Source organism: Carassius auratus, chromosome 21 (genome assembly GCF_003368295.1).
Source record: "Carassius auratus strain Wakin chromosome 21, ASM336829v1, whole genome shotgun sequence".
In the NCBI taxonomy this organism is placed as follows: domain Eukaryota; kingdom Metazoa; phylum Chordata; class Actinopteri; order Cypriniformes; family Cyprinidae; genus Carassius; species Carassius auratus.
Genome location: NC_039263.1, coordinates 18480875 through 18505789, shown reverse-complemented (window position 1 = coordinate 18505789; position 24915 = coordinate 18480875). Strand labels below are relative to the sequence as shown.

Below are 24915 nucleotides of genomic sequence, written 5' to 3'. Positions count from 1 at the left end.
TACTCGGGCAGATAAACAGGAAGCAGGTAATAACAAGTGCATACCCCATGAAGCTCCTGAAAGCAACGCAAGCGAGAGGAAAGGACAGGACAGATAAAAAAAGTGAGAGAGAGAAAGAAAGAAAGAAAGAAAAAAGACGGATAGAGAAAGAAAAAACGAAATGAGAAACATTAAAGCCCACAGGACACAAGCTTGCTATCAACCACTGAAGAACATCAGAGGAGAGAGAAGATACAGCACAGTTAAAGAGACACAAATACAAGTGAATCAGAAAGAGCAGAACACAGTATGAGATACATTTATAATCAATATTACACACTGCATATATATATATATATCATTGAAACAAAAGTGAAGCTGAACAAATGCCTAGATATCCTGTAGTGCCACCAGCGGAAGCACAGGTGCCAACCGGAGACGATCGACAATTTCTACTCTAATGAATAATACAGCTGCAAACCCACAAGAACGGCTGGTCTCAAAACCCGAGGTGGAGAAAGACAGCTGAACATCTGCACATGACAACTAAGAGGATTCAGCCACATTCAAACTAGAGCTTGCATTTATTACACAAATCAAACACGCGCTGTCAAACCAAGCGTATGCATTTATGCTTGCTTTGCAGAAGACATTACATCCACAGTGTAATGCTTCCTTCAGTGGAAAGTTGCATCTCCTGTTGCCCTTTTTACATCATAATACATGATTATATTTGTTTGAATTTGTAAACAGTGGTTTGTCTGTGCATATTTCTCTGCTGGTTCAGACTAAATGACTTTTTCCATTGGAGAAAAAGAATGCATTGACAGATGATGTATAATGGATTTATTTTTCACTTCATGAGGCATTAACTGATGTCATGTGGATTACTTGTGGATTATTGTGATGTTTTTATCAGCTGTTTGGACTCTCATTCTGACGGCACCCATTCACTGCAGAGTACCACCGGTGAACAAGTGATGTCATCTTAAATTTCTCCAAATCTGTTATGATGAAGAAACAAGCTTATCTACATCTTGAGGGCGAGTAAAGTTCCAGCAAATTGTAATTTTTAAATGAAACAAAATATTGAATGCTAGCCTGTTTTATTTATATGTGAGTGGATTTTATTGTTGGTTTATCACCCATCAGTTGGAAACCATTAATTAATTCAACTAGAAAAGTAACAGCACATTTAGGAAATCATTACTAATTATCGTGGGTGGATCAGGAACAATAAGAATTAAAAGCAAACTGCTGGGAAATGTGTCTTCGTTCTCTGCAACTGTCTGGCTCAGCTCCTGTGGGAAATACTAAACCCGAATCATTATCATAAGTGTGTGCGCTATACACAATCCTATTATGAGCTTTAAAAAACAGATGCAGGTTAAACCATTCAGTTCCGAAGACCAAACTACACACAGATGCCACACTTCCCCTCATCACATCACTAAACAGCAGACAGTCACATCCTGTTTCCGTCACTTTCGACTGAATGCTCTCTTGCTGGATTTGAACTGACAGTCTGCTCTTCTGACCACTCTGTCTGTTCCACTCTGACAGAATTACAAAAAAAAAGCCACTCACGAGCAGGCGAAGGCCACCAGAGCACCAGTGACTACGATGAAGTCCAGTATGTTCCATGGGTCCCTGAAGTAAGACCCAGGATGCAACAGCAGCCCAAGATCGATCATCTAGAAAGGAGATGGAAAAAGTGGTACAATTTCTATTGAGCAAGGATGCATGAAACTGATCAAAAGTAACGTTCATCATGTTACAAAAGGGTATATTTCAAAATATGGTGTTCTTTTGAACTTTTTAATTAATAAAAAAATATGGAAAATAAGTTCAGGTTTTTAAATGTAAAAATTATTTAATATTGCACGGCTCTAAAAACAGATGAAATGTGATTTTATTTACCTTTATTACCATCTCAAAAGTGAACACACCAGTGAAGACGTAATCTAGGTATTTCAGCACCTGAGCCAACCACAAGAAAAAAGCAGTTATTCTTTTGTATTTCTGCAGTCCCACAGACCATCTGAGGAAATGAGAGTAGATGATGCCATAAATAATAGAAATATCTCAGCATAAACCATAGTTTTTGGCCTAACTGCAGCTATGATTCAGTGAGTAATTCAATAATCCCCAAAACAAAATGGACATGATGTACATTGTATTTTTTGAGAGACAAAAATGGATGTTTCAAATAAATTCTCCCTTTCATTCCTCCCACGTGAGCAACTGGGAAATATTGGGAGTAAGCAGTGATTCACTGGACAAGCTGATATGGTGCAGTGAATGAATTGGAAGGAAAAGACAGTGGGCTATGGGATTCTTGCAGACATGTTTACACATAAATCTCTAATTCAGAGAGCAATGTTTAATAAGCTACGCTTATGGGCTAATGCAGTGGCACTGTGCAAAGGCTCACAGTCTGTCCCAAAATAAAAATATGGTGCAAAAGCTAGTCAGTGGGGCTAGTGACAACCCTCAGTGTGAGGACTGTTCTTGAGTAATGTGAACACCACTGATGTCATAACCCCAACTTGCAGTGAAAGACAGTGACAACGAGATCAGTGTTTGCTGGATTTTATAGATAACATTAAATAAATTGACATGTAAAAAAAAAAATAATTATGAAGAGACAAATTGTATAATGCCGCGTTTCCACAGCAGGAACTTTACCCAGGAACAAGGGACTTTGGGCTGGTACTTGGTGAGTTTCTTCCACAGGAACCAGGAACAAAATAAAGTTCAGGGTAAAAAAAATGCCCCTCAGAAAGTCCCTGCTGGCGAGGTGGTACTTTTTCAAAGTTCCGGAACTTTCGGGGGCGGGTCTTTGATGCTTAACATCCTGATTGGTTGAGTTCACGCAGCATTGGTTGCATTCAACCACCATTTATTCTGATCATTTTCAAAATATTACTGTTACTGTGTCATGAAATGTAATTTTAAAAGTATTTCAGGCGAGAATGTAGTTGCTTAAAACTCAAATGTGTGGTTTATTTATAAAGACAGTGCCTATTTAAAAATCTGTTTCCCCGATCTCGGAGATGGTGAGCTCCACGCGATCAGCGGGACAAAATATCATTCGTTTTTTGGTCAATCTAACAGGTTATCTTTGGTCTGTATTCAATTTATCTATACGTTAAAATGAAAATAAAAAAGGCAAATTTATATAATATTTTGTTTCATTGTAATGGCTGTATATACACATATCCCTGAATTAAGTACATTTCTGCAGCTGTTATTATGTTTAAATGAAAACGAAAGGAGGCAGTGGTATTTGATATCCTATTTAGTTTTATTGTAAATATACAGAGAGGAAAATTGCATTAGCCATGGTCTGCTGACTGAAGTTATCAAGTACTCTGCTGTTTGCAGATTTACCGGATTTGTGTAGTCGCTGACATCACACTCCCGAGTCGAATGCTCAAAGTCTGAACTACCGAGGATGCACGTCTAAAATCAGCGGTACTTTGTATTGAGAAACGCGCGCAGACCTACGTCACCAGTCTATTTGCCAAATCTTCCCGGTACTTTACACCGCGGTGGAAACGCAGAAAGCAACAGGTATGTGGGGAAAAAAGTTCCTGGTACAAAAGTTCCTGGTAATTTCGGTGGAAACGCGGCATAACTTACATAAAAATAGTAAAGAAAAAAAAAATATATATTGACTTTTTCCGATTTTCGAAATGGCAGATTTGACATTTTCCATGTAGGTCTGTGTGTCTTACATCATTGCGCGGGGCATTGGCCTGCACAGGGTCTTCAGCAGCGAGGGCGATGCTGCTCATGGTGATGACTGTGAGGATACACATCTCAAAATACCGCAGGTTCACCACATAATGACAAAGCCTTCTCACTCTATGGAGACAACATGAAGAAACAACACTTATTCAAAATATTTAGCATGTGCTGTACATTACAACTAAATGAGAACTCTGAGCAATTTAAAGCAAGTAATTTATGTGATGCATATTTAAAATCTCTTCTCAAGACTTTTCTGCAACATACTGTAATAACTGGGGTTGAACTCACGGGTTAGTTGGACCGAACACAAACATGGAGCTGTATGGGAGAATGTGTTTGGGTACATTCTGATTTAGCTCATCGAGATCCTTCTTTTCCTCGTTCAGCAGTAGACTGTCACCATCAATGTTGTTCACTGTCAAACAGATGATCATTAGAGCAAAGATGAGGAGAGAATTTCACAAGTGTCACATAAACAATCAATTCTGCTTTCTTTTAAGCGGTGCTGATTATGTAGTTAACAGACAATACTTAAAGGGATAATGCAACCAAAAATGCATATTCTGTGATGTATTTACCCTCATGTCACTCAAAACACTTTTTCCAATGTGGAACATACAAGGAGTAATTTAACATAATGCCAGTACACTGCTGTTATGTTGAACTTATTTTATGTATTTATTTTTTATTACGGTTGCATGGAACAATTTTACAGTATATTTGCATCCACTGGTGACAGCTTGGACATACAAAAAATGTATATATTCAAAATACACTATATATGATTCACTATTCTAAAAAATCACTAGTCGCTTTTTAAATTGATTTGTTATTTTTGGATGAAAAAAAATACTTACTGGGAATGACTGTAGTCTCTCCAGGTGGGGCAGTTATGGTGACAGGGATGTTGACTCCAGCTGGGCCCACTCTGGTGCTGTTTTTTAGATTATCTTTGTCTTCTGGCTTCTCTTCAGTTGGAGACTGGAGAGGGCTGGTGGTAAGGCTGTCTGTTCCTGTTGGTCTGCCCCTGTAATATAAAAATATATATATATAAAACATACATACACAATATATCTCAAAGTGCTGCCTAATGCTTTGTGAAGTACATGCAGATCAAAGCAACATACTAAATTGTAGGAAAAAATGTCATGTCTGATCATGCACTCAATGTCAGTCTATTTCGGATGAACACGGCTTCAAAATGTCTCACATAAAATTATGAATTACAGTGCATTATAAAACAAAACATCAAAGTAATATCACTTATATTAACAAAAAACAGACTTTTCAAGCAACACATTAAAAGATGTATGAAATATTTTAAATTCTAAAGCAATAGATATGCATTTAAAATGAAATTATTTAAAAAAATTATTTTAGGACACTTTGTGGTTATCAAACATTAGTGGAGCATATTCAGAGCTCATGTGACAAACTAAACTGTTGGTTAGTCTGTTACACCTGTGTGAACATGAGGAGAAATTTCTTATTAATACACAATTTTTTATTATTATTGTGAACTTTTGAGAAAAGCTCTCAAAAAATTTGTTAAATATTCTGCAATCTAAATGCAATTTTTAAGTATGGCTTAAATGGATTTGTAAAAAAAAAAAAAAAAAAAAAAAATTATATATATATATATATATATATATATATAATATAATAATAATAATAATAATAATAATAATATATATATATATATATATATATATATATATATATATATATATATATATATATTCACTCCTCGTCATTTGTATGACTTTTTTTGTTCTGTGAAACATATTTAAAAAAATGTTGGAAACCAAACCATTTTGTTTCCTATTGCCTTCTATTGAACAGTATGGACAAAAAAATAGGAACTGAAAGTGTTTGGTTACTAACATTATTCAAAATATCTTTGTGTTTTGCACAATAAAAAAATGCATACAGGTTTTAAATGACATTGGGGTGAGTAAATGATGGCAGAATGTTTTTGTGTGTGTGTGTGGACTGTCCCTTTATGTTTCCAGTTAGTATTTGGAGCTACCATGCAGTCTGAGATTGTACCTGTGTTTTCCACCATTTTCCCTAAATTCTTCTCCATCCAGTGTTGACTGGGCTTTAACACGTGGCCGGTGTCTTCTCCTCTCTCCATTCCCTCCTTCGCCCTCCCTGTGACCTCGTACCCTACCCTCGCCTCTGCCTCCATTACCGATCGTGCCGTTGCCATTTCCGTTGACCTCTCTGGATCGGCGAGAATGGTGGTGTCTGTGTTCTCTCTCCTCCTCAGGAGAACCAGCCGTGTGTTGGTTACTGTGTCCTACATCCTGATTGCTGCTGTGCTCCAGGCCGCCCTGGTTCTCTCTGTTTCGGCTGTGGTGTCTATGATGCCTCCCCTCTCCTGCATCTCCGTTCTCTCCTCGACATCGATGGTGCTTCCTTGGGTGGCCGGAGGACTGCTGACAGTCTGCAGTGTCTCCATCTCTGTCAGTCCTAGAATTGTCCACAGCACCGTCTCGGTGCTCCACTACCAGCGGCCGATCGTGGTGGGCCTTCATGTCGGGCCGCAGATGGAGCACCGAAGACAAGCGCAGACGCTCTTCAGGCTCTAGTTCGCTGTAAAGGGCCTCGCTGCTGTTGCGCAGGTTGTGACGACGCAGCTGGTTGGTGCGCTGCTCCCATATGGACATCTTCTGCAATGACCTCTGCTGCTCTTTACTGAGGGACAGAAGAATATTCACCTGAATTACACAGATCAACTATGTACTAACTTCGATAGCACCCACATCCATGAGCCCACCACTGTTGACCACTCAAAATCATGGATCATGGTTAAAGTAAAAATACACCCACTGTAATGAAAATTCTGTCATGACTCTTATGTCAGCTCAAACTTTCTTTCTTCTGTGGAACACAAAAGATGATGTTTTGAAGAATTTTTGTAACCAGATAAATTTTCAAAAATATTAATTCCCATTGACATCCATTGTATGTTTTGTCAGTACAATGGAAGTCAAGGGCACCCGGAACTGTCTGGTTACTAACAAAACTTCTTCAAAGTTTGGTATCTTCAAAACATCTTCTTTTGTGTTTCACAGACACAATAAAGTCCAAGGTTCAGAATGACTTGAAAGTGAATAAATGATGACGGAATCTTTTGGGGGTGAACTATGCCTTTAATCTTCATGATATCATGAGAGTTTGACATTAGATGAGAAGATTATTAGAAGTTAAAGAGAAAATACAAGAAAATAATTACTAGTTTTACATTTGAAGAGGTCAGCCCAAAAAAAACCCCCCACAGAGATACATATAATCTTTTAAGTAAACTTTTTAAAGAGTACAGAACGGACTCACTAACAGCTGTAAAACTGTGTCATCTGTGCCTGTGGCAGGTTGAACTTGTTGCTTTCATTGACGTGAACTCTGTTAAATTTAAATATATAGTGCAGAATTGAAGATCAGATTTATATCTGTTTTGCAACAACACATTTATGTTTTAATAAATCAGATTGATATCCGTTTTGCGAAAAGGCATGAAGCGACCAGGTGTAAACAGGCCTTATGAGAGTGAGTAAAGGACCGAATTTTCACTTTTGGGTGAGCTACACTTTTATCAACACCGGGCTCTCAAGCATTGGAGTGGAACAGTGGTTGGCAGAGATGTTTCTCTATATGCAGTTTCAGTATAATCAGTATGTCATGCTCTATGATTCATGCATTTCACTTACGTCCAACAGCAAATGCTGTTCCATTCTTACGAGGGGACAGAGAGCATTATGGGACTACAGGGACTCAGAAAACCCAATGATGCGCTAATACCATATACTGATGATAAAAACCACTAAAGTCGAACAAAAATAACAATAGCATCCTGAACAGTGTAACTATACCTCACAAAGCGACGGCATGGAGTGTAGACATAACTCCTTAGAGACACATTCAGGGTCGCACAACACAAAAACGACAGACATGTTAAAGACAAACAAGGACATTACATGAAAAGAGGTAAAGAAATGAGGAAAGAACAACTAGAGAGAAAGGAAAACACATAGATGAACCCATAGATTTTAATATACTTTCAAGACACCAAATGATTATGCAGTTTCTTTGCGAAAAAGGTGTCCTTCTATCCCTTGCATGCTCAAACACACACATTACAAAGGCCATTGATCCATATAGTAAGTGAAGCTTGGAGACAGCACACACAGACTGCTCTGTTTAGCTTGGCCTTCATTCATATTGGAAAAGTTATCCGCTATCAGAAAGATAAAATCAAAGGGCCAGAGACTCTAGAGCCTTCACATATATAATACATCTAAGGACAGAGGCAGATCAGGTAAAGGAGAAATAACAAAAATAATAAGTTTCAGGTACACTCAAAGTGTAAAATAATCAATCTAATGGTTTAACAATATTTGTGTGCTTACTAATTATGAATAATGTCTCTGAATTTCTATCCTGACCTGGTGTAAAAATAAATAAATAAATGAAAAATACTAATAAACAATTGCTAAATAAATAATGTATCGAGACGTTTTTATTTAAATGTACATAATAAACCTTTAAAATTTAAAATTTAAATGTATTATTATTTAAATGTAAATAATAATACATTTAAATTTATGTGACACTATAGCTATCTATCTATCTATCTATCTATCTATCTATCTATCTATCTATCTATCTATCTATCTATCTATCTATCTATCATCCATCTATCCATCCATCCATCAATCCTAACTGTAACAACAATCTAGTAACCATCTAGAACTGTCACACACCTGGACTCATTTAATGTTTTTGCCCCAGTGACCCAGTTTCTGTCTTCCGTGATTAGTTCCCAGGTGTGTCTATTATCTTCCTCATGTGTTCCATGTCCCTGTTAATTTAATGATTCCATCCACCTGTGTTTCCCCAATTATCCTTTGTACTTAAGCCTTGTCCTTTCAGTTCTGTTTTGTCGGGTCTTCATTCACCACTTGCTACTTACGTGTGTCTACCTCTGTGCTCCATGTTGGATATCCCCTGTGTTGGATATATTAAAAGCCTTATTCTGTTTATCCTCGACTCCGTATTCCTTCAGGCAGCGTAAACCGTGACAGAAGACCCAACCTAATAAGAGAAAATAGAAAACTGCGTGTTCTTCCCTCCGTTTTGTTTTTGTGTTTTCAAAGTCTTTTCTTTTCTTAGTGTTTCTATGGATCCCCTCTATCGTCCCGAATTCCTCATCCTTCTGCTGAAGCAGGAAGAACGCTCTCTCGAGGACCACACCAGATGGTTTCTCCTATTAGCAAATGCCACCAGCTACCCGGACGGCGCGCTCTGCACCTTCTACAACACCAGCCTGAACTCCAAATGCAGAGCGTTGTCGTCCGAAGATGGTCCTCGAGAGGATTTCGCCGCATACGTGGAGTGGACTCTGGCGAGAAATGGGTCACCTCTCACCGTCTGCCCCATAGAGGACCTCGCCAGCCCCACTCCCGACCCAGAGACCAGCCAGCCACCATCACGCCGCACGGAGCCAGAGCCCACCGCAGCCGCAGAGTCCGAGCCATCCACTGACAGGGAGCCAGATCTCGAGAGCGCGACTGACCAGGTGAGTGAGCCGGCAACACCGTGCATCGTGGGAGTCCTCGTGGAGATCGAGGGCGTGGAGGAAAGCCCTGCCCACACTTCTGCGACTGAGGGTGAGCTGTATACAGTCTCTGAAAGTTATATGGAGCAAGTTCTGGATCTGATGGACTGGTCTACGGAGGTAATCCCTAATATTCCTGTTTCCCCGCTGGTTCCGTCCAGCCCTGAGTTTTCTGTTTCTCCGCTGGTTACGCCCAGCCCTGAATTTTCTGTTTCTCCGCTGGTTACGCCCAGCCCTGACTCCCCTGTATACCCTCTCAGTCTCCCACTCCTACCTCCTCCAGTCATTTCCTCTGCTCCATTTCTGCTGGTTCCGCCCAGCCCTGAGTTTTCTGTTTCTCCGCTGGTTCCGCCCAGCCCTGAGTTTCCTGTTTCCCCGCTGGTTCCGTCCAGCCCTGATTCCCCTGTATACCCTCTCAGTCTCCCACTCCTACCTCCTCCAGTCATTTCCTCTGCTCCATTTCCGCTGGTTCCGCCCAGCCCTGAGTTTTCTGTTTATCCGCTGGTTACGCCCAGCCCTGAGTTTTCTGTTTCTCCGCTGGTTACGCCCAGCCCTGAGTTTTCTGTTTCTCCGCTGGTTCCGCCCAGCCCTGAGTTTCCTGTATCTCCGCTGGTTCCGCCCAGCTCTGAATCTTCTGTTTCTCCGCTGGTTCCGCCCAGCTCTGAATCTTCTGTGTCTCCGCTGGTTCCGCCCAGCTCTGAATCTTCTGTGTCTCCGCTGGTTCCGCCCAGCTCTGAATCTTCTGTGTCTCCGCTGGTTCCGCCCAGCTCTGAATCTTCTGTGTCTCCGCTGGTTCCGCCCAGCTCTGAATCTTCTGTGTCTCCGCTGGTTCCGCCCAGCTCTGAATCTTCTGTGTCTCCGCTGGTTCCGCCCAGCTCTGAATCTTCTGTGTCTCCTGTATTCCCTCCCAGCCTCCCTCTCCCGCCTCCTCTCAAACCTGCTGGTCCCTCTACTCCTCTTTCGCTGGTTCCGTCCAGTCCTGATCCTCCTGTCCTTCCTCCCATCCTTCTCCTCTCTCCTCCTCCTAGACCAGCCAGTTCCTCGCCATCCCTGCTGGTGCCAGTCAGTCCCGCAGCTCACCCTCAGTCCGCGCCATCGGGGCGCGGTGGTTCGCCGCTGGACTGCCAGTCTCCAGCTCCGCCTTGGCGTGTTAAGGCCCTGTCTCCGCCTCCAGCCTCCGAGCCCTGGACTCCTCCTCGGTCCTTCGACCCAGCGGCTCCGCCTTGGCTCTTAGCTCCCTCGTCTCCACCGTGGCCTGTCATCCCACCTGCTCCACCGGGCTCCCTCGTCCCTCCGGCTCCACCTTGGTCAGTCGTCGACCATCCGCCGCCTCGGGACTCCACTCCTCTGGTTCCACCTCGTCACTCCATCCCTCCGGCTCTGTCAGGCTCCTCCTTCCCTCCGGTTCCACCTCCATCCTCGGTCGCTCCGGCTCCACATCGGTCTGCCAGGACCCTGCCTCCGCCTTGGTCGCCTGAGCCTTCTGCTCCACCTAGGCCCTCCGGAACCTCGACGTCCCCCTGGCTCTGCGGCTGTGCTGCTCCATCTTGGACTCCTCACCCACCGGTGCAGTCTCCGCCTGTCGGCCCCCTGGTGTCGTCGACCCTTCCTTCACCATGGCTCCTCCCGCCGTCGACTCCACCTTGGATCTCCGTCCTGGCTGGTCTCTGGTGGACCATCTGGCTCCTCCTGCTCCTGTCTCCTCCCTGGCTCCTCCCTCCGTCGTCTCCTCCCTGGCTCCTCCTTCTGTGGTCCCTGTCTGCTGGCCCCCTCCTGGGAGTCCGTCCTCCACCGGAACCTCCTCCCAAGTTCCCACCCACGCCTCCCTCTGTTGTTTCTACGGTGCGAGGACGCACCTACCGGGAGGGGGGAGTACTGTCACACACCTGGACTCATTTAATGTTTTTGCCCCAGTGACCCAGTTTCTGTCTTCCGTGATTAGTTCCCAGGTGTGTCTATTATCTTCCTCATGTGTTCCATGTCCCTGTTAATTTAATGATTCCATCCACCTGTGTTTCCCCAATTATCCTTTGTACTTAAGCCTTGTCCTTTCAGTTCTGTTTTGTCGGGTCTTCATTCACCACTTGCTACTTACGTGTGTCTACCTCTGTGCTCCATGTTGGATATCCCCTGTGTTGGATATATTAAAAGCCTTATTCTGTTTATCCTCGACTCCGTATTCCTTCAGGCAGCGTAAACCGTGACAAGAACTGTCAAAGCAACATGCCAGCAAATATTAACTACAGTATATAGAACTATATAACCCTTCATCTTTTTTGCCCACTTTTTTTTCCAAACAACAGAACAGATTTTTTTTCACACAACATTTTGTCAAGTTCACATTCAAAGTTTGCCTTGATAAACTATGAAAGCACTTGATTACTACTTAAGAATTGATGCTATAATCACCCCCGAAAACAATGAGATGAGCTACAACTAAAAACACAGAGAGGGAAAATCAACGAGAGGATTAAAGCTTTAAGAATATTTGAATAGGTAAAGATGTAGGAATAGGAATGAGAGGAGAGGAGAGGAGAGGAGTATTGTAAGTGAGAGCAGAACTCACGGTGAGTGAACGCTGCAGACTGAAGACCTGCGAGAGATTGCATCTCGATTTTGCTTTACAAAACTGCACATGCGAAACAAAAAACAAAACAAAAGAATGAGACACAAACGCAAATGAAAAAAAGTGCAGAGGGAGCAGATGGCAGTCAGACTGATGTCACTCCGTCTGTCCACCTGTCCCCTGTGTGTTTCAAATACAAGACAGAAACATTGGTAACACTTCAGTAAAGGACACTGTACAGACTGTGGCCATGTCTGAACACTTTGAAAATGCATAAAACAGACATGAAATTAATTTTAAAACAAATCCCAGAAATTCTGGCCGTCCACTTCAGTGTCACCAAAATATACAATACAGCTAACAATACACGTGTTAAAAAACAACTCACAAGAAATTAAAGATTGTAACAACGAACAAGCTGCATTACAGAAGTGCACAGTTTGCAGTTTTGTAAATAATACTCTGTGATCTGATGTAATGAAATTAAATGTTAATTATAATTGGTTTTAAGAATCATTGACGTGGCAATTGCAAAATGTAAATTGTAAAACTTCATGTGCTCTGTGAACAGACAAAAAGAAATGGTTACACATATGAAACAAATAACAAATGTAAATGAAAGTAGAACAACCAGAAACAAAAGACACATTCAGACTCTTGTTTTCTGAAAAACCTACTGCAGATTAACATCACTCAATAATTCAAGTGAAGGCACGTTTGTACAGAAGAGGTTTATTTAATTTATTGATTGACTGATTGATTGATTATAATATATTAAATTATAATCATGTCTTCAATTTCATGCAAAAATATTACTTAATAAAATATCACTTTATTATGTGTTGTATACGTATTTAGGATACATAAAATACCTTTTTTAAGTTTAAATATAATTTCCATCACTGTCATTTTCTGTGATGCATGTATATACACTGTTGCATGCATATAAATAAACTAATGAGAGTGTGAATAGGCCAAAAGGGCCAATACCTTAAAAAAACTATAATAATAATAATAAAAAAAAACTATTCAACAATATTTCTTTGAACTACAAATCATTTTAGGTTTATTTACCTTGCAGAAGCTTTCAGGCAAAATTAGCATATGTAAACACATACCGTATGGCAGCATAATAACTATCTCTGCAGACAACATGTAATAAAACTATAATAACATTGCTTTGATATAACACATCACCCTAAAGCAACACATTCATGAAGATCAGACTACACAGAGCAGGTTTAAGGGGAGGCCAGGGTCACACTGACACTGACTGGACAACCAATCAAGCAATCACAAAAAAACTTTTAAAAGAGAAGTAACAAACAACAGCTAGCTGCATAAGAATACATACAGGGAACAAGAAAAAAAAACACTTACGCTGCTATTGAGATGTTGGCAGCAGACATGGGGCTGACCTCCTTCACCTCCAGGGCCTTCTGAAGAGCAATGTTCTTCTTTGCTGCCTCCTCTTGTTCCTCTTCATCCTGAAAGCATGGACATTTCGGAAATGAAACATCTGTATTAAAGAAACCTACATCCTCAGGGTCTTTTGTGTCAATGTAAGCGTAATAACAAAGAAACCTAAACAACAGGATCATAAATCAGGCGCCAGTGAGCTTTATTAAGGTCAGATTACCTTTGTCAGCTCCTGTGCATTGGCAAGGTTATCCACAGCGATGGCCAAGAATACATTGAGAAGTGTGTCTAGTTATTGTCAAGTTAGAGAACGGTTTCAACTGTATTTCATATTACATTTCATTCAAAATACATTTGATTTAAAACTAAATCTTTAAAATGTTTCATTTTAGCAATATTCAAATTGCAAAAAAAAAAAAATTCTACTTTTTAGAGTTTTTACAGGATACAGTTTCCAAACAGTGTAAGAACAATGAAGTAGACCGAGGAGAACATTCCACTCCGGACGCCGCCCTGGGACTCTATCCCATGATACATCACTGCATTCCAATCCTCTCCTGTCAGAATCTGCAAGAGGCATAAACGGGTCAAGCACACCAAACAGTTTGACATTTTAATACATGAAAAAAAAAACACGTTAAATATTCATAAAGCCAAATTAAAATAAAGTAGACCTGGAAGACTGTCATTATGGCTGCAGGGAAGCTGTCAAAGTTTGTAGTGGGAGTTTCATCTTCAAAATTAAACCTGGTTGGGAAGAGAGAGAGAGAGCTTCAGCAGAGGCTTCAGAGGTACACTGAAGATTTTGATGTCAGTTCTGGTTTGCCTTAATTTCAGAGCCATCAAAACAAAGATACTGAGTTACTAGGATCAAAATTCTGTTTTATCATCATTTGTACCCTTGAGCCAGCACTTACCATCAGTAATTTGTGGGCTTGAATGTTAAGAACAAACAGAATAAGTGTAACATTCATACTCAAATGAGAAATGGCTTGTTTTTGGGCTATTTTTTATTTCTTATTCACCTTATGGAGGAAAATACAAAACACAGAAACCCTAATCTCTATCTAGGAGGGCTTTGGCACCCCTGTCTTTCATCTCAACCTCCTAAAAACTCAACCATCACAGAAAAACGAATGCTTTTCCACCCACAAATCCATTGAAATCAAATCAAATTTAGCCTTTTGCCACCATTTCTGATATACTGATAAACTGCCTGTCGAGTCAGACTCAAATTCATGACCTCTTGCACATGGGGCAAAAAATATTTGTCCTTGCCTCAGATGAAATTAACAGAGGGATCGGTTTTCTTCATTTTTAGTACTTCCCTATCATTCCCTTCCTCTTTCTAGCATTTTATTTTTAGATTTCAGAGATCTCTTTCAGTCCTGCCATCTTTAACTCTCTCCAAATTGCCTTTCAGAGTTAAGGCCTTCGCGGGAAACACTAGAACACAACGATGACTCATCCATTCACAAAGGAGATTCAAAGCCCACTTGCTTTCATAACAGTGAATATGGTGGAAAGGATGAATCATTCAGTCCAAGATTGTTGTAGAGTGTGTACATTAGTTTACATCATAAGCATAAAAAGGTTTCTAACAGAAACTGCAGTACAGTAGATGCATTATTGCATCATTGCATAAAACAAAACACCGTTCACTCACACAGTATAAGAAGCTTAGAATATGCTTGATTACACAGAACAGTAAATGCAAAAATTTACAAAGAATAAAACTGATTTCACTGAGCAATAACTGAGGAATCATCTAACAATTTTGTATTTCATACCAACAAATCCAAACACTTACTTCAGAGAACAAACCCTCAAGATTTCTCTGAAACACAAGGAATATAACAACCACTTCACCTCAGAGTGTTTTAACAGGCCCAGACAGGGTCAGGGAACTCAATGAGCAAAGACTAAATTAGAAAGTCGAACCACTGAAATGTTTATGCTCGTACCCTTCTAAACTCCAGCGCTTTCACCACTAATTTGCATGACAGCAATTTAACAAGACCTTTAAAACAACAGTCAACAAACACAGCCAGGTGAGTTAATACCATCAGACCCTGCAAGCTTTAAACTCGGATTACGTCACAGCCAATGGCAGATGTGCATGTACGCTGACGTCACAACATGCACAAGACGACCACCTATCAAAACACATCAACACGAATGAAGATCATAAATGCTGCATGTGTCCAATTAAAAGTGCATGTGAGCTTTATTTGGAAGGACAGAATGACTCACGGGTATGATTTCCCATCTGACTCTTGAATATTAATTTCCTCCTTTAGACACACTGTCTGTCTGTGATGACTAACAGGCATTCACACAGAACAGGTTCTGGCGTTAAAAACATCTGGATTGAATGCAACGGCATTGCACAGAACTCACGTTTATAACACCCATACTGCAATTCTAAAATAAACACTAGAACTACACTTGAGATTCATCCGATCACATCGATCCATTGTGCTCAAGGGGTCGACATTTGGCAGGAAATCAAAAAAATCAAAATACAATAAAATAAAACAAATATGTCTTTGAAATTATTTAACAGACATAGTTTATAACTGACTGCCAGCTACATTATATTGGCTACGTGTAGCCCAGTGCCACTACAGAGGAAAAGCGTGCAAGCAAGCAAGCAAGCAGACACACTGCATAATCAGCTCAGCAATTCTCTGAGAGTGGAGATCTAAATCCCTGTTGGCATGCCGTATCACTCTCTCTGCTCACAAGAGTTGGAACAAGGGCAGAGGGATTACAGAAAAGAAGAGAGCAGATGATGGATGGATGTAGCTTAATTCTGACAGAAAATGCATTTGTAAAATTTCATTGATGTGAGATGGCAACAAAAGCAGACTAAATAAACAATTTTTAAATAATAATAATATCAACAATAATACTTTTAGTGGCTGTGTGTATAGTCCATTTAGTGGCAATATGTCTGAATTCACAGTGTTCATAAAATGGACTACTTCCTGCGAGATTCTGAAATGCACATCCAATAGACACTTTTCTATCCCATGACATCACAGGAGAGGATTTGTGAATGGCTGTGAAGTGACACAACTGACGCTGGTACAGTAGATCAAATGACAACGATGAATGAATGCTTGGGAATTCATTACTTATTAAAAATAATTTCCATATTTTTGATGCAGTCAGTGTCCAGGAAGGCTGAGGAAAATTCTAATCTCTTCTCAGCGACGCAAACTTAAGACTACGTCACCAAAACTGCACTTGACAACAGGACATGTTTTACAACCCCATTATATAAATGAGACTGCACAATTAAGCACATGTTGGTGACCAGTTTCGTTCATGGATAAGGAGGAAGTACCCCAGCAGATGAAGCCTAGGGCTGATCTCAGTCTAACAGAAGACACATCAAACTTGCAGTCATGCTTTAGATCAGCTCCAGAAAACTGATCTGACGCAGATGCCACAGGGATGTTACTGAAACTTCTATCAGAGCTTCATGTAGGCCTGCTGTGGTCATAAGACATAAGGATGCACGCCGATTTACAATTCCAGCATCTTTACAGAATCAGCTCCAGCCTGGCATAGTCACTTCTTAGTGACTTTAGTTATGTGAACCATGAGCATTTTAAAAGATTATTCAAAATGTGAAATAACGGGGGTTTCAACAGAAGAAATAGAATTAATTTTCTTTATCAGATTAATCAAAGAGGTGGAATGCAACAGAAAAAATCTTAGAATGATGGAGGATCACTCACTGGCCCCCGAAGAGTTGCATCCCTAGCAGGGCAAATACCACGATGAAGAGGAAGAGGAGGAAGAGCAAACTGATGATGGACTTCATCGAGTTTAACAGTGAAACCACTAGATTCCGCAAAGAGTTCCAGTACCTACAGAGAGAGTGGGAATTAACACAATATACAGAAGTTGCCAACTCACTATGAAAGCATCAACAATCAGAAAAAATAACATGCTTGTGTATGTGTATGTATATTCAGCTACTTACTTGGTTACTTTAAAAATACGGAGCAGGCGCAGGGCTCTCAGAACACTGATCCCAAAAGATGCCCCAGGCTGAATCGCAGCCCACACCACCTCAAATATACTTCCCACAATTACCTGCCAATGTAAATCAAGATTCACTCAGTTATACAAGTTCATTTTGTGTAGGCTCTCATTTAAATGAGTGGATGGCCATTATTTAAATAGTAAAATTAACTAGATAACACATCAAATATATATGGGACTATGACATTTGGAGTGAATGTGAGTAAGCTGGCTAAGTCTCAACTCATGAACAGCCCTGTGGCGATTCAGTGTAGACATAGGTATCACAGGGGCTTATAATGACTGACTGGATGGAGCCGCACAGGGTCGTCGTGACTCACCCCAAAGTCAAAACAGTTGAACGAGGAGTGAAAGTAGTTTCTGGGCCCCAGGCCGTACATCTTCAGAGTCATCTCTGTCAGAAACAGACCCAGGAATACAAACTCTGCCAGGTCTAACAGCCCATAGAAATAAAAGGAGAAATTAGGTTATCCATCAACAAGAATCTTCAATACATACTTATAATATTAAATTAATTAATTTAAAATGGACTATTTATTAAAATGTATTTATATCTCAATATGTATTTATTTTATTTGGTTTTAAATTGCTAAATAGATTTTGTTTAATCACAAGATAAATCAATTAAACGCCAAAATATATTAAAACAATTTTCAATTATATTTTAATAATTTAACAATACACATATAAATGTATAATAAACAATAGTTTTTCTAACAAAATATTTTCGTATATGCGTTATTGCTACTGTTTACTAAAATTATGAAATATCACTTTGGTAATTGAAATGAAGCTGAAATAAAATAAAATATAAATATTACATAAATACTACATAAAAAATTTTAAATGTGAAATACTGAATTTGCAACTAATTGAATTAAATAAGTTGAAATACTAAAATTACTATAACCAAAAAAAAAAAAAACGGAAATAAAAAGCCAAATATAAGTGAAACTAGAGACTAAATAGAAACAAAAACAATGAATAAAACTAAGAATTAAAATGCATACTGTATATAAGTATATACAAACTATATATACATATTAAATTCAAAACTATAATCACTGAAAATCATCGCCTGTTGCATTTTTCATATATATATATATATATATATATATATATATATATATATATATATATATATATATATATATATATATATATATATATATATATGTGTGTGTGTGTGCGTGTGTATATATATGTGTGTGTGTGTGTGTGTGTATACACACACACACACACACACACACACACATAAATTTATATATCGCCTTTCCAACACCCGAGGTCACTTTACAAGGTCAGGTTTAAGGAACAGAAACAAATAAACATCAATATCAAAGGACAGAACACATACCAAGGCAAGGTAATTTTACTGGTAATTTTAGTCTCATTTTAAAAAGTATCATTTTCTGTGTTCTAAATATTATATTTAAAATATTAATCTCAAAATATTATTTATGCAATTTGTAAGTAATTAAATTATAATTTGTAAATAATGCAAATTATAATTAATTATACTTGTCTCTTTAAAAAAATTAAGCCACTTAGCCAATATAGGCCTAACTTTTCAATATAGCCTATTTTATTTGAGGCAACATGAGGCGAAAAACTCAAATGTTTGACACATGAATAAATGTTTGCTTACACAGGGCCTTGGTGAGCCACTCAGGCTGATCGTAATGGACCATGGCCACACACATCGTGTTCAAACCCACCAAACACAGAACAATCCAGTAAAAACTCTGTGCCTTCACCATCCGCCGGATGAAAAAGCGTATCCTCTTTTCCTTTCGACGAATGTATGAGGAGCTATCATTCTTACTGCTCTTCAGGCTAGCTCGAGCAAAAGGTGATCCAGGTGGTGCTAGAGAGAGGAAAAATACAGGGAAAATCCTTAAACTCTGATCATGGAGTTACTACTGTACTTTCCTCTTTAATGAAACCACTTGCAAATGGTTCCATTCGGCGGGGGTCATCCAGTAACAGCCAGCATGGGAGACAGGCACGCAAACAAAAACACTGTCAGCAGTCAGTGTGCTGCTTGAGGTCAGGAAAATGAACAGCAAAAAATTCTAATGTTCTGGCAAAGTAAGAATAAATGTAGTATTTGCTTTGCTTGAAAAGGGCTCTGGGATTTACAGCATAGTCCTTACCAGCTAACATCCATTACATCTGAACAACAGAGAGAAGAATATAATTTGTATAAACTGTTAGACTGAAACAGACAAGTGTTTAAGATTATGAATTATTCTATTAGCCTTTTAAATCTCAAAAACAGACAATTCTAACTATTATAGTCACATGATCCTACTTCCCCTTCTCCATTTTGCCAACTTCTGTTAAAAGGCACAATTATCTCAGACACTATAGATACACATCATAAGAGTTTCTGTAGACAATTCCAGTTATTCACCAAAGGAAGTGATTTTTTCTTTTTGCAGATAGCATGTGACTATAAGGTTAGGTGATTTGATTATGCTGTGCTGAAGAATAAAGTGTGTCTGAAAAGTAACAAAAGTGTTGAAGTTACATGCATAACAGCAAAATAACAAAGTGTTCCTGGAGATGTCAAGGCTTACCAACAGAGGAGATGTCCGTAAAGTGTTCCTCTCCTTCTTCAGCACTGATGAGGTCATTGCGACCCTTCCTGGTCTTTGTTCGTTTCAGCACTGAAAACAAAACCACAAACACACACAAACAAAGCTAAGTATTACACCGGCTACGAGAAACCTTCAATTTCTCTTAAAAACGTGTCCAAAGACACTGAATTTTTTCTTTTTTTTTTAAATAGTTTTAATTGATTAACTGCTCAACTTATTAGAAAAGCAACATACGTGTATTTGGCTACAGTAAGGAATGTGTGTGCACACCACAGGCCTGATCTCACTGAGACTCATCAGCACACAGTCATGGCTGAGCATTAGTCCTGGGCTCTTTCTCTGCACCTCTATGTATCGCCTTTTCTCCAAATGAACAGATCCAGTCAACATCATTAATTTCAGCTTGAGAAGAAATGGCTGGGAACCACAACATTAATCCCTTGCTTTTGTGACATATAGTGAAGATCTAAAAAACATGTATAATGATATTATGTTGTAAGATGAGCAGCTGGTCATAATGCAATCGCTACTTTTTCACTAATTTACATTGCTTATATCCATTTAAATTCTAAAACACAAAATATAGCAATTTAATGATGATAAAGGGACATTTTATTGTGCCTTAAAAAATAACTCTTTGTTGCAAAGACTTGCTCATCCTGCCAAAAAATATAGTTAGTTTAGTAGCATAACTACTTTTAGCTAGTTAGTGCCAAACACTGTGTGGCATGGATTTGAGAGTGTGTAACTAATCCAGTTACCACAGTTGTCTTTAATCCCTGTTATTACTTTTGGCTTCCGAAACAGCCCAAACTGACAGAGAGTATGGGCCTTGAGAAAACAAAGGCACTGGAAGCAGGAAGGCAAATGACAACAATATAAGTGACAAGAAATGTATATGTAAAGTGACTTTTTAAGAGTCCACAAGCATGTAAATACATGTAAATACAAGCATATTATCTAAAAAAAGATAATAGAAATTAATTAAAAACCATAAAACTTTGGATTTTGACTGAGCTGTTTTTAAACAGCTTTTGTACAGCATACGCCAATATTTGTGCCCAGGTGAAAAGATAATTGAAAAGCAATTTTGCCCCATAACAAAGCAAAATGATGGTCATGTATCAGGGCTCATGAAATGAGAGTTCACCTTCCACTGACCTGGTTTATCATAGGATATTATGGTAAACCAGTCACATGAACCCTTGCCCTCTTTTCACCTGGGTTGTTCTGTTTCCTCCTGTACCACGCACCATCCAGAGGGGATTTCTCCTCAGCATTCTGATCCTCCTCTGCCAGCAACACCTCCTCTGTAACAAATATCAAAGTTCCATGTTCCAATATCCAATGTTCCATGCAATCAACCAAATCATACCAAATTACATAATTCTATATTTCTACTTATCCTGGGTTTTATTCAAGCAAACAAACTTCTAGCAAACAAAATGTAAAAGATAATGTAACAGTGAAGAATGTGGAGTTTATACTAACCTGCCTTGCATATCCATTCCAGGTATCCGGTGAGCTCTCTCTCAATCTGCTGCTGTCTGCGGAGCTTCAAGAACTCTTGCCTCTTCTCCACTCGCTCTCTTTCTTTGGCAAATTCCCTTAAACCAAACATGCACACACATATGCATTTATGCACTGAAATAATAGGAACAGTAATAAAATTTTAAATACCCCAAATTTCGATGAACTATTGTAAAAGACCAAACAAAGAAATGTACTTCATTTGTTGGTACACATTTACACTTTTTTATGTGCAGTTTGAATAGTAACGCTATGGTTTAACTGTCTTTGTACAGCAGAGAGCTTCCATTTCTGCTCCTGAAGATCCACTCTCTACTTAAATGTACCTGAACAAGCTAATCAAGGTCTTCAGGATCACTTGAAAATTACAGACATGGTTGTTTGATGAGATGTGGAATTGTGCAGAACCTGTGAAAGCACAGCTTTTGATGGTAGGCCTATGTTTTTTACATTAGTGCTGTCTCATACTTTTAGATATGCTTAGATACGTCTGACACAAAATAGCGTACACAGTTCAGTGGATATTCTCCAAAATAGTGCAATGGTGATGCAGAGAGACACAGAGGAGGCAAATTATCACATAAAGTTATTTTGGTTTTCTTCATGTACAGAAAGTATTCTTGTCACTTCATAACGTTACGGATGAACCACCGATGGGCAGTGACTATTTTGACGATGTCTTTCATACTTTTCTGGACCTTGACAGTGTTATTTACTTGACAGTCTATGGGACAGTCACAAGCCTCCTGGTTTTTATCCAAAATATCTTAAATTGTGTTCCGATGATGGACAATGGACATTGGGGTAAATGATTAATGACGAAAAAAAAATTTTGGCGGGGGGGGGGGGGGGTGTACTGTAACCATTTAAAGGTTCATAAAATGCTATAACAGATTAGTGATAATTGTGATAAAAGTGATAATTGTACTACACACATAATTGCACAATTTTATCACCATATTATCATATTTCATGTATCAAATTAAAACAGCAATATTAACAGAAATAAGACACTGGGAGCATCCAAAAATGAATTTAGGCTGTCAATAAAATTACATGTAGAATATGAGCATTTATCTGTCAGTTAATTCTGTTTAAGTAATTTTGTTGCTTCAAAAAGCAGGTCACAATCAATTCGGTATGAAGGGATGAAGCTGTTTGGAATGGGTCAATTGGTGGGGATTGGGCTTCTTCACAGCTTGAGACTTCTTGGACATAAGGGCCTGTGGACAATGCCAGAAACAGGGATAACGCCCAAAGAAAAAGATAAAGAAAGACGAATGTGGGACTTACCCTGATAAGACACCCAGGACAAGGTTAAGCATGAAGAAGGAGCCAATGATGATGAGAGGGATGAAGTACAGCCAGTTCCAGGTGTTCCCCGAGGCATCATTGGCCTGTGCATAAACAAATGCAGCGGGTACTGTTAAAAGAATAATTATTTTGCTTATTGTATTTGACTGCCATACTTGTCACAATATACCACATTTAAATATGTCAAAGTCATTTGAAATGTAAAATCACTTATGAATCCTAACACTAAAACGAATTAAACTGAAAGCAGTTACTTTAACTAAAAATTAATCATTAATTAATAATATTGTTAATAAACAATAGATTGAAAAACGAATGGTAAATAAACAAGAGGCTCAAGGCACCCGTGTTTCACAAGGGTTAAACGTTTAATGCTGACATGGCGTATGCACCAATGAGGCGTCACTCGAGCTGCGACTACTTGTCACTTTGTCTCAAATATTATTAAATACATAACATAAGATATGAACAAATATAACGACTTGGAATAACGAACTTGAAATAATGAACAAAAGGGCACCAGGGTGAACCGGAGGAGACAAATTGTTGAATTAAGACCAGACTTTATCCTGGAATGCCAAAGCATTCATAATTTCAGAGCGTTACCAGACAAAATATAAGTGACTTAGCATCTACAAACAAACAAGTACAAAAAAACCCAGAATATTTATTGTCATATACTATGAAATCAAATTTTGAAGTACAGTAATGTATGTAGTACTGTACAGAGTTATGAAGCTGTTGTAAAAGAGACATCAGTGGTTTTCTGTAAACACCAGCCAAGGCACTGCAAATATAAGTCAATCATTTCTGCTAAATGAAGCATATCTGAGATAGGCCAATAACAACATACGTTCAAAGTCCAGAGCTACTAAACAAACAGCAACAGGGAGAAAATGCAGCCAAGCAGGTCTGTGAATCTGTAGATTTACTTTATCACAATCCAAAAAGCTTTCCTTAGTCTCAAAAAAACCACTAAAGCCAAAAAGAAAATCAACAACATGGTCAGACACAAAGTTAAAACTGAATTTTTTCCTCACACATTTGAACTAAAACAGATGGCAAAAATAAGACAAAGATTAGGCATAATTTATTAGAGGTGTGAGACTTTTGAAGCAATTACAGTGCAAAACGGGAGCCAAAGCGAAAAGCATATTAATCATATTTCCCTTAATCTGTTTCACTGTGACATTTTACTTTATCAAATGTATCTTCTTTAATCTATTACATCCTTTAAGGCTTTTGTAACACTTCCTTAAAACAGTGCGCAAACATGCATCTACTCAATCTATAAACACTGATTATCATAATGCTTTATTCAGCATTATGCACAGCCAACTGAATCAGATCAAGCAAGTCAAGTGTAGTATTTGTTCTAAGAGTCCTTAGAGGAACACAAACTATATAATAAGCTAATCTATTCTGCTATCAAGGCCACATATCTTCCTCTTCCCTTCATGCCAAGAAAATTCCTTTCATGCAATAAAAGTGGGGTAAATTCAGAAATTAAGAATGAATTGCATTATTTATTTGATTTAGCACCCGACTTAATTCATTATGACTTAATTAATTATGTAGCGTACTTCACTTAAACTGTACATCATCAGTCAAATATTGTGATCTATACACCTGAATCAGCTCTTTAAAATGCTGGAAGTGTCTCGACTGCACCATGGGTGGATATATGCCTTGACATAATGTTTTTCTCCATCATTTGACCTTCATTAGATAATTATTGCTGCTGCACCTTTTTGGGCACACAAGCATGCCATTATTAGTAATAATGAAAGCCACTGGCTTATGATGCAGCATTATTTTAGAGCATTAACTCCTGGTTAAGCTGGACTGACAGATTTCCATCTGTGCATATTTTTCACTGCCACCCGCCACTAGTTTTATTAGTTTTATAACAAAAAGGGGAAGGAGAAAGAAGGGGAAAAGCCTGAATAGTGTCAATGCTGCATGCACCCAAATATGACTGTACCCCATCCTGCTCACAACGGGCTATTTTTAAAGAGGTTTAATGAGCTCAGTGATGGGTCTGACAGCCCAGGACGACTGGCTGACAG

The 24915-nt window shown here is 38.9% G+C and overlaps 1 protein-coding gene across 3 annotated transcripts in view; it reads right to left on the bottom strand.

Annotated features, from left to right (window-relative positions):
• Positions 1-24915, bottom strand: part of LOC113038792 (voltage-dependent N-type calcium channel subunit alpha-1B-like) — an 82355-nt gene that overhangs the window by 48620 nt on the left and 8820 nt on the right. For 2 of the 3 annotated variants that reach the window (XM_026196449.1, XM_026196450.1), the window contains exons 4-23: positions 22826-22929; positions 21494-21609; positions 21256-21312; positions 19982-20071; positions 19048-19266; positions 17720-17832; positions 17338-17450; positions 17090-17221; positions 14015-14087; positions 13790-13907; positions 13561-13628; positions 13302-13408; positions 11922-11984; positions 5785-6435; positions 4593-4762; positions 4024-4150; positions 3720-3849; positions 1900-1959; positions 1567-1673; positions 45-56 (exon numbers count right to left, since the gene is read on the bottom strand). In XM_026196449.1, the coding sequence (XP_026052234.1) occupies positions 45-56; positions 1567-1673; positions 1900-1959; positions 3720-3849; positions 4024-4150; positions 4593-4762; positions 5785-6435; positions 11922-11984; positions 13302-13408; positions 13561-13628; positions 13790-13907; positions 14015-14087; positions 17090-17221; positions 17338-17450; positions 17720-17832; positions 19048-19266; positions 19982-20071; positions 21256-21312; positions 21494-21609; positions 22826-22929 (2630 nt within the window). Of the gene's footprint in view, positions 1-44; positions 57-1566; positions 1674-1899; positions 1960-3719; positions 3850-4023; positions 4151-4592; positions 4763-5784; positions 6436-11921; positions 11985-13301; positions 13409-13560; positions 13629-13789; positions 13908-14014; positions 14088-17089; positions 17222-17337; positions 17451-17719; positions 17833-19047; positions 19267-19981; positions 20072-21222; positions 21313-21493; positions 21610-22825; positions 22930-24915 lie in introns of all 3 variants that reach the window. The other variant, XM_026196448.1, reaches the window with a different exon arrangement.